The sequence below is a fragment of the Chondrus crispus genome, genomic scaffold, assembly GCF_000350225.1.
Source record: "Chondrus crispus Stackhouse genomic scaffold, scaffold_46, whole genome shotgun sequence".
Classification (NCBI taxonomy): Eukaryota; Rhodophyta; class Florideophyceae; order Gigartinales; family Gigartinaceae; genus Chondrus; species Chondrus crispus.
Window position 1 is genome coordinate 111,873 of NW_005179382.1, and position 10,319 is coordinate 122,191.

Below are 10,319 nucleotides of genomic sequence, written 5' to 3' on the forward strand. Positions count from 1 at the left end.
ATATTCCATCATTGACCGCCACGGGCGATCAACTGCATTTGAGAACCTAGCTGTGAGTCAACATAGCGGAGAAACGCAAAGCCGTCGCAACTGAAGGTATTAATCGACATTATCCAGATATGTAGCTGGACGCAAACGTTATGCAGTGTACTGCAGTATGTAGCTGCTTGCTGGCAGAATGTCGTCATTTCGGCGTGAAATGAGGTTAAACCACTCGATACTGACATCTATCATGCTTCTCGTTGAGCTAGTTTAACAAATATAGCTTCCTCGCCTCCCCGTACTTTTAGGCTAAGGCTATAGAGCTGTAAGCTTCTAATCGATAGCATTTGTTGCATAAAAGCGAAATTTAGAGGAGCAAGCACAAAGAATTTAGCAGATACTCTTTTTCGCCATTGAAACCAGAGCTCCTCTACATATGCTGTTGAAGGTGGGACCAGTACCAACCTTGATCCGCCACAGGGTTGGTACTGTAGTGCCAGGATGAGCGAATTTGTGGGTTCAAAAATCGGACCCTAAATTGGAATTGTTGAAAACGCTCTCGAAATTAAGGTCCCCGAGATTTGAGCGTCCACGCGCGTGCATGCATTCGCGCCCACGCCGGATCGCTACAAAGATATCATCTCCTATATCCGATAGCGGGTTAGTCAACTCATGGCCATACGGATGCCATTAGTGCAATACGGCAAAGATAAGGCTAATTACAGATACTGTAGTACATAGCACCTATTGTAGAGCTACGATAGAGCCGTGTACTTAAGCGCACAGATCCGGGCAACTGCAGCGTCTGTGCTACAGGTCAACAAAGGTAAATTGCAACGACTACTACCACACTAAAGTTTATCATGTGCTCATCGCCTTTTGGTTAGGAAAGTATAGAAACATCCATTCTTGTTCTGTCCGGAGCAATTTGACTAAGGCTGGACGTCAGCATGCAACATTGAAAAAGTGTAGCCAAGAAATTTAAGAGTTTTTCTCCCTGAATTAATTCAGCCATTCAAAAGAGAACCAGAAAAGACTTGTAATGTCAGTGCTCTCTTGCATTTGTCGGATCACGTTATGGCATAGATTGAATGTCTCACCAATAGGACATGCTCACCACTGATGTAATAAGGTGAGAAGACTCTCACAGTTCTTACGTTTGAGCTGATGAGGACATGACGTCATGATGAAGTCGCCGGGCACTGCAATTAGGGCACGTCAGGATTAGGATACGGAAGGATGTAGTTACACAACCTGCTACTGGCAATAATAGAATCGTACTTTTCTATATAAGCTGGATGTCAAGCTGGATGCCTTGATGAAAATAAAGCTACCTCTCAACACATCCGACTACCACTATGCAAGTAAAAGCGTGCGGATGAAACACCCTGGGCCTGATCACGTCCTTCTTTCAAAGCTGAATTGACCATCCGCTCTCAGATCGTACATTCTCTTCCTTCAGGGATGTCAGTTTGGTGCCGATGTGGACGTCGGCATGAAATGGCAACTCAGATCTAGAGTGTCCCCGCCCATGTCTGGAGGGTGTTTATGATAAAACCAGCTCTGCTCCTGGAGATATACGCTTTTTAGAGATGCAGATCAACGAGGGACGACAGTGCAGTGCTGGTGAAAGTGGTAGGGATGCATCAATGGGAATTCTCTGTTTGCCCGTGAACGTCGGGATTGAGATGAATATCAAGACGGCGCCCTATAGCGCTGTGAGCTATTGGTTCAATCGCATGCGCATGCAGTACGCTTGGTACCCTTGGTACTTGTTGCTATATCGTAGACGTCTACAGTACGTTATCCTCGCTCGGTCGGCAATAGTCCCCGGGAACTAACCGGTCCCCCTCTGCCTCCCAGTCTATCCTGGTCCTATGGCAGAGTCGTTTTATTTACCTCTACAGTACTTAGCGCCGGCCCATTACACTGCACCCCAGTGTGCGTGCATCGCGTCTGGTGCGTACATCAGTTTCCCGACGCATATGCGTAATCTCGACTCGGCGCGAGATTGGGTGATCAAACTTCAGGCGCTCGCGGTAATCATCCAATCACAGCTCGATCTGGTTGGCCATTACGTGGCATATCCCATATCTAAGCGCGCAATGAGCTCGCTTCGAATCGGCATTGCGTCTGGTTTGCTGTGTCTATGACGTAACAACGAGTCGGATGCAAGTACAGTATGAAGTTCATACTGTATTGCATGTGGTCGGTGAAATGGGGGAGGCGGTTTTGGGGAGCGTGCCGTTCCGTGGTGAGGGTCGGCCGAGTGTCCTCTCCACCCCTTTTTCCCCGCAGTGCCCGTCACCCTCTCTCTTTTATTTCTACAAAATTCCTTCCAGAAGCGTCCACGCGTCCGGCCCGGATTCCGCCGGGCCGTACGCGTGCGCTTCTCTAAAATTCAAATAAAATCTCGGACTACAATATAAAATCTCCCTCTACAGTAAAAATGCAATTTTCCCAACGATGTTGCTGACATTACCCTTCGAAGGCTACGGGGCCTCAGGCCCCGGCACGCAACGAGGCCTACACATCGTTGCCGACTACATTGCTACTCGCACTGGGAACTCCCCACTACATGAACGGTTGCGCCTCAGCACCATCCTTACTTCCCTCGTCCTCCAATATACGGCTTTATCGGTTAACAGACGTAGGATACGGCTTACACCAATTGCTTTACATACTGTACCCTAGGTTGGCCCTAATGCTCCTGCATAGGGCCGCCCCTGTACTTTCTCCATAAAGTCGACCATTCAACGGTAATGCCATTCTCTTTCGCCAGCCGGGCCACGCAGGGCATCTACCCTTCGAAGGGTAGTGTACCCGATCGATGTATGAAAACAGTCCATACCCACCTCGTGAATAAATTTGCATACCTTTGACCCGTTGCTGAGCAATCCCTGCGATTGATCTCCCAAAGAGTCCAGGCCTGCCCTACAGCACTGTGCCACACCGTATCTTGTAGGGGTGGCGATATTCGTTCTGTACAATACCGTACTGTTTCTATTTCTCTTGCATCTGCATCTCAGCTCTTCGCTATTTTCTAGGTGCGTAGCATACAGCGAGACAGATTTTTTATTGTGTGCGGACTTCAGCAATCGGCCAGTTCGCCCTTGATGACGACAGTATGGTACCGTTCTTAATAGCCTGCTGCATGGCCTTGATCGTGAACCAAGTTGAAGCAAGTTCCGAGGCATTGTCTTACGCGTAAGCTCGCTTCGAATCGGCATTGCGTCTGGTTTGCTGTGTGCATGACGTGACAATGAGTCGGAAGCAGGTATGAAGGTATTGTCTTGCATCCAAACTCCCTTCGACTCGGCGTTGCGTCTGGTTTGCTGTGTGTATGACGTGACAACGAGTCGGAAGCAGGTATGAAGTTATTGTCTTGCATCCAAACTCCCTTCGACTCGGCGTTGCGTCTTACATCCAAACTCCCTTCGATTCGGCGTTGCGTCTTGACTGGTGTGTTTGTAATGCAGACCCCGTGCTGAAACCCCCAAGAATGGGGTGTGCATATCGCGTATGAAAAAAAAAAGATTTACAACCAGGGAGAACGCGCCCAAGAATACAGTAGTGCCAATGCCATTATCTCTCGCGTACCGGACCACATAGCGGGTCTGGTGTGCCCATCTCCAGAGAATGTAAAACTCCAGGAGGACAGCGTGAGTATTGTTTGTGGGCTCGTGTGAGTAACAAAAACAAAAGGCTGCTTGCTATTCGAAGAAATCAGGCGATGAATTGATCTAGGCAGATCACGCAATATGGAAGCAGTGCAGTACTGCCGTGCCTATGCTGTAGGCTACAGCATAGGCACGGCAGTTTTAGGAAGTTGCATCCAAGCAACTTCCCAAAACGCGTATAAAACCGTTGCGCTAGAGAAGCGAAATCTCCCCACTCATCCCTCTTCCCTGCAACAGCAAATCATCTCCAACAGCAAACCGTTTCTCACTTCAGCAAATTCTTTCCCTCTGCACTATGAAGTTCTCTCTCGCCATCTGCCTCCTTGCCTGTCTTCTGGCCGTAGTTGCGGCTGTTCCGGCGAAGCCTCGCCTTCCCAAGCTTGGAGAGGCTACCCGCCAATACTTTGACCCTCGGCGCTGTAAGTGTTCAATCATCCAGGAAATGTTTTTGGGCGACAAGGGAAATCTGCAACTCACACCAGAAACTCTCGACTTTGTGCCCGCTGCCTCGTCTTGAATTTGTTTCACTTCTTGTTCTTTGCTTTCATTAGGTTTTGATCGCGCGCCCCCGGGATTAGAATTCTGCTGTTTTGAGGCAGTACCCCCGGGCTACCCTCCCTGCCAAGGCATATCGTTTTAGGTCTACTCTCGTCATCTCGGAAGTTGCCGCTGTTCTCTTCCTTTCTTAAGTTTCTTTGAAAAGCATTTAGTCACCCGACATTACGCAGCGCACGAACCAGAGAGATCTCGTAAACGAAATTAGAATTTGCGGCCGTTGTGCCCACTTCCCTTTCTGAGATTCATTCGTACACGCCACTCAGCGGAGTAGTGCTCTTCACGTATTGTCGTTCAGACTTGGTGCAACATGAACACATCGGCTAGTACAACATCTCTTGAGAAAGTTTATCAGTACACACATTTCCGTGTTTGCCACTAGTGCTGACTGAACAGTGCTTGTCGATGTGTATTATTCATCATTATGCAAATGCTTTCACGACTTCTAGTGTCCATCGGACCTTTAGTCCTCATATGAGGACAAAAGTTTTTTTTCTAGACAACGCAAAACCGCGATTTCACTTCTGTTTTTTGCAACCAGAAGGCCATCACTAATATGGAGGTGCACAAGCCCAAGATGGCCTCTGCATAGAATCGAACATTAGCTGCAGGCTCACAAGCACAGCATGAAAAGGTCTGTGCGGGAGCAGTGAAGCCACACCATCTGTGCAGTGTGGAAAAAAGCCGTGGCATAACACCTGTGCCATGGGTAGCGGCGCTTGCCATCGCCGCCAGCAGCGAAGGGCGAAGGGGATGGGTGGCGCGTGGCTGCGACAAACACACGTTTTGTATGTTTACCCCCGTGCTCGCTCGCAAGCAACGAATACAATACTACATACATCATTAACACGAGCAGCGCAAAGAAAGCAGTTGTTGCCGCGCATGACTGCTGCTTTGTCCGGAAAAGATGCCCGCCAATCGGCGAGCTCGACAAAGGCAACTAACGGCACCGATACGCTCAGCGAGTGCGTCCCAAAACCGATCCGGCTTCGCTCCAATGGCAGGGCGGCACTCACCGGGCGCCGCGCTAGCTCCCGCGCAAACACGCTACAGCTCCTGCTCGATCGTCCTCAACATCCAGTTGATGGCTCCGCAAAACTGCTCCATGGCCCTGATGGGCATATCCCTCGGCGAGCAGCATCTCACTCGTTCAAACCGAAGAGCATGTCCAAGCATGACCCATTCTTCGGTCTTAACAGTCTCCCTAACCCGGATCTCCGCCTCCTCCAGTTTAGACGGGTCCAACAGGACCTCGCTAAGCACCCTGAAAGCAAAGTCCGTGACGCTATGAAACTCGTCCGGGCATCCCTTGACGCCGCGCATGGCGTCCTTCGTGACAGCGGCGTGGTTGCGGCAGATGGCGTTGGCGGCCTGCTTACGGTGTTGGGCGCCCTCATGGCCATCGTTGAGCACGTGCTTGCTGCGGGCCGTCTCGACGGCCAGCGACACCGGGCTCCGCGTGCGCAGGAAGGACACCGGACCGATCTGCGGCGGCAGGGCGCCGATGTGGGTCCAGTCGTCGCTCTGCAGGTACGTGGCGGGCTCCCAGGCGTCCCACGCGGCAAACCAGCGGCGTAGGTTCGGGCGGCCGTCGGCTAGCTCCAGGTTGCGCCAGAACTTGAGAGAGGAGCGCGCGCGCTCGAAGATCGTGGCTGGGGAGGAAGGGGTGTTAGGATCAGGCGGGCATTGTTTGGAGAAGCAAAAAAAGCGAGGACAAAGGTGATGAGGACTTACAGAAATTGATGTCGACGAACGAGGGCTCCGGGCCCGGGTAAAAGAAGGAGCCCTCAAAGTCGCCGAGGCAGGTCTCGATGAGATCGAGGGTGTGGTTGACCGGTTCCAGGCCTCTCCCGAGGCTAGACATGGCGCCTCGCAGGGCACCGAGCCACGAGCCGGTGAAGACGCGCTCGAGGCGCATGTAGCGGTGAAAGGCCTGCATCATGTCGTTATCATCGACCGGAATCATCTGGCGGTACGGTGTCTGAAACGTGTCCTCCAGCAAGAACATGATATCCATGGACTCGGTGATGATCGTGCCGTCCAGCTGGATGACCGGGAGCAGGCCGGTCGGGACGATCTTGAGAAACTCGGCGGGCTTGGAGCCGTAGCAGCTCATGTTGACCTTCTTGACCATGTAGGGGACCTTCTTTGCCTCGAGCAGGAGCTGGACCTTGTGGCAGTAGGGGCACCAGCAGGCGTGGTCGCGGTAGAGGACGAGGCGGACGTCGGCGTCCTTCTGCGAGAAGAGGCGGAGCGACTCGCGCTCCTTGGTGGGCGAGATGAGGTTGGGGCCGTTAACAAAGTCGTCGGGGGAGGCGCGGGCCAACAGCTTTTCCCACGGCGCGGCGGGCACTGGCGCTGACACGGAGGGCTGCGCGGCGGTGGCCATGCTGCATGGCGCGCGGCGCGGGCGGCGGGCGGAGAGGGCGGGTGCGCGGCGCGGGCACGGCGTGACCAGGAGGAAGGAGGAGTGGACGAAGAGTGGCGCCGGCATTGAAGCGCTGGGCGGGCGCGGGGAGAGAAGAGGTGATGCGGGAGCGGGGGGCGGTGGGGGTGGAGTGGAGATGACGGAAGGCAGGGAGGCGATGCGAGGGCGGCGGGACGGGAAAACGATATTTTGGTTTTTCGGTTGTTTTTTTTGATGAGCGTGGCCACCAGTTGGGACGTGGACGGTCAGAGAGAGACCTCCGCGGGGGCGGTATGATCGAGAGGCGGAGTGCGGGCCGCGTAGCGGTGGTACTCGAGTACCGTTTCGTAGCGGCTGCAGCCAGTTTTATGCAGCAATTGTCACGAGATCGCGGCAGATAATAAGCTTGAACTAACGCACTCCACGGGATCCCATCTGCTTCTTTCATAGTTAGACGCCCTCAGGCAGATCAGTCTGTCCATCTTCCTGCCCCTTTTTCTTCTGCTGCCCCTTCTTCTGCTGCGCTTTCCACCACTCCTTCACCTGCATTCTCTTGTACACGTAGGTCACCATCACAATCCCTGTCGCAGAGACCTGCATCAAAGTATCCATTACGTTTATTGAAAAGAAAACGTATCAGAGCATACGCAGCTCTGATACGCTACCAGGCGGCCTAGCACAATCGCCGAAAACACCTGCGAGAAACAGGTTAAAAACCCGGAACAACAGCTGCCATACGTCTTTGTTCTTGTTGCGCACCTTCTTCTATCTGCGCACAAATTCCAACCGCAAGAGAAAAGACACTTGCCCTCCCTGTGCTGCCAACAGATAAATCCCGTTGACAAGTGCTGAAAATATCAGTGCATTGCGGGCAATGGAAACGTCAGACAAGAGAAATATCAAAACAGTAGCCGCCAGCGTATTGGAAAGGCGATATTGTACTTCGCAAAATATGATGGCGTTTACTAAAACCGAGAACGGCATGAAGGTGAGGTCGCCTTTGATGATGCCGCGAGAGAAGAACTCTGTGAGACCGATGTAGATACCGCGCGCTCCCATAATCATTTCAGCAATAGACATCACAATTAGGAATCGCGAAGAGATCAAGTTGCCTGTTGGCGTGCCGTACTCTGCTCTGCCTTTCCCCTCAAAACAGACTACAGTTCCTTTCTCTCTGCGAAGGTCCCCACTTCCGCTTTCCGCTGTTGCTCTCGCCGGCAATACACCGGGCACCGCAATCCCCTCACCTCCTCCTCGCTTCGCGCTCCTAAGCGAGGCAGAGGATTTATTCTAGGTCGCATCAGCCGGGGGCTCATAGAGTTGTAAATCTCCTCGTCGCATGATCTGCTATGTAGCATATTCACGTAAGAATCAACAGCTCTAGCAGCTCATTGGTACGGTGCTACATCAGTATCGCGGAAACGCTCCCGTACTGTGTCTTCAGAAACACAACCTAACCTTAGGTCACACACACATAGCCGGGCAGTAGTACAGTATGTAATATTGTGTGCTGTGCTCTGGCCTCCGGCGTTCGTTCGGGCCACTTGCCATCACCCGGTAGGGCATGGCATCATTGCCAAAGAGGTCCGACTTGATGAAGCGGATGGCGCCTTCGATGAACATATGGCTGAGAAGAATATACGGGAAGCGGCTGACGCACAGAAAGCGAAAGTAGAGAAGACGTCGCTCTGGCGGTATACCCCATCGCGGCGGGGTACCCCATCGCGGCGGGGTACGTTCCCTACGGGGGGAAGGTTTAGGTTCACTACGACTGTCGCAGCTGAGGGATCGGTCGTAGCTGATGGAGGTGGCCGGGGCAAGTGGGGCGCCGGGAGGGGTTGCGCGGGTGGTGGCGGTGGGTGGACTAGTGCTCCTTTGGAGGTGTTAATTGGGATAACTTGGTGTGCATGGGGCTCCTCTAGGGAGGAGGGAAAGCCTCAAGAGATGTCTGGATAAAAGTTTGCGGAGACGTTCCCTTCTGTGAAGAAGTGATGAAGACCGGAAAGTCGTCTACAGCCTCAGAGATCAGGACTGGTATTGAAGCAATATAGTTCATAGAAGCAATGGCGTAGCTTCTGCATGGTGTAAGAGTCCACACGTGTAGTTGTCGCTAGTCATTTACAGTGAACCCTCTCGATATGGATACGCTCGGTGGACGTAATCCGTATCCATTTGCGGAGGTTATTCACATACGGAGCCCGTATCATAACGGTGTCACGGTGACCTGCATCTCTCAGAATGTCAGTGCTTTACTTAAAAAATGTATTTATCGTCGTCTGGACTGTGCAATTCCCCTTCTTGGTACGCAGAGATATCGGGACGAAAACCATACTTTCCGTTGATGATGCGGGACATGACAGGTGGAGCAGGAGGTTTGGAAAGGGATAACTGTACTGAGGCCCACTTCGCAAGGGCGCTTTGTGACGTCTGCTCCTTGCTCTTTTTGCTCTGTTGGAACTCTGCACATATTTGTTGCTTTTGGGCGAGGTTAAGCTCAGAGCGCTTCATCGACGATTGTCGCTTGACGGGGGCAGATGGCTACGGTACTGACAACACGCAATGTTTGCGATCAGAGGAGATTTATTGGGGGAGGACCAACAGGAGTATATGCTAGAAAGATGTTTTTGTCGAGAATGATGATAATTGTGTGTTTCCCCAATGCTTCAGACCACTGTTCCAGTGCGCCTCAGGCCGTACAAGAATGTCACGGACGGGATCTTTACGCATATTGTAATGAGAGAAACGCCCCGTAAGGGGGCGTAGCTAGAAATACGGTAGCCAGCGGAGTCGGTGACTCGTTTGCGCTCAATTGAGACAGAGACAGACTGAAGAACGAGGGGCATACTTGTTGTTGACGGCGCAAAAGAGAGATTCACTGCAGCCTACAATCTATCAACGAAGGTACGTCAAAGAGTTACAATGACTAGAAGCAGGGGACGCAACTATCATGTCTGCAACAATCACAACCCGGTCCCATCATACTGCAATCTTCACCACTGTGACAAGGAATGTAGATCATAGGACAAAACGCTCGAACTTTTCCCTCGAGCGTCACCTTGCTTGCGTCAACGACAGGGGTCTCCTTCTTGGGGGTGGAAACCGCGATGGTGGAAGCGAGAAGAGCAGCAAGGATGAAAGCGAACATGAAAAGACGAGCCATGTTTTCGGATAGAGTCGGTGGATAAGAGTGGATGCAATTCGAGGTGAGAGAACTAAGATTGATTGGGAGGCGAGTACTTGATGTTTTAAAATACTTCGGCGACAGCAGCGCTCGGGTATAAATGCAGCAAAACTGGGTCCGTGTGAAAACCCATTCGCAGCCTTGCGGTTGTGATCAGATTTTATTACCATAGAATCATTGGCAGTAAGCGCTACTGTGCGAAGCATTGCATCAAGAGCACCGCGATTGGTTGGATGAATGGATTACCGTCGAAGCAGTTTTAAAAAACTGCTTCAACGAAACTTAGAGCATCTCCACCGGTTGAAGCAAATCAGTAAAATTATTTGACATGTGCTTACCTAAGCTTCGTTGAAGCAGTTTTTTAAAACTGCTTCAACGAACCTTACCTTCATGTGTTGTGTACTGCAACGTTTCTTGGATGCATTTTTTCTGGCTGGAGGGTAAAGTTTATACAGTATGATACAGGTGCTATTAGGTCTTTCTTGCAAAGACTCTCAAACTACGCAAAGACGGG

General features: G+C 51.7%; 2 protein-coding genes; both read right to left on the minus strand.

Moving 5' to 3' along the window:
* Positions 1 to 4,986: 4,986 nt before the first annotated feature.
* Positions 4,987 to 7,072, minus strand: CHC_T00006560001 (hypothetical protein). XM_005719261.1 is given in 4 exon segments: positions 4,987 to 5,264; positions 5,265 to 5,869; positions 5,952 to 6,588; positions 6,665 to 7,072. 3 exon segments carry the CDS (start codon positions 7,070 to 7,072, stop codon positions 5,265 to 5,267), a joined length of 1,650 nt encoding a protein of 549 aa, XP_005719318.1. The 3' UTR covers positions 4,987 to 5,264.
* A 2,475-nt stretch (positions 7,073 to 9,547) lies between these two features.
* CHC_T00006561001 (hypothetical protein) lies at positions 9,548 to 9,784 on the minus strand. Its single transcript, XM_005719262.1, has one exon. It carries the CDS (start codon positions 9,782 to 9,784, stop codon positions 9,548 to 9,550), a length of 237 nt encoding a protein of 78 aa, XP_005719319.1.
* Between the last annotated feature and the right edge of the window lie 535 nt (positions 9,785 to 10,319).

Excerpts from the sequence above, each read along its gene's own strand:
- CHC_T00006560001 (XM_005719261.1), bottom strand. The coding sequence starts at position 7,072 with ATGAAAGAAGCAGATGGGATCCCGTGGAGTGCGTTAGTTCAAGCTTAT. Across the intron at positions 6,589-6,664 it reads TCCTTCCTCCTGGTCACGCC|CCCTCCGTGTCAGCGCCAGT; the intron begins GTGCCCGCGCCG and ends ACCGCCGCGCAG. Across the intron at positions 5,870-5,951 it reads GTTCGTCGACATCAATTTCT|CCACGATCTTCGAGCGCGCG; the intron begins GTAAGTCCTCAT and ends CTTCCTCCCCAG.
- CHC_T00006561001 (XM_005719262.1), bottom strand. The coding sequence starts at position 9,784 with ATGGCTCGTCTTTTCATGTTCGCTTTCATCCTTGCTGCTCTTCTCGCT.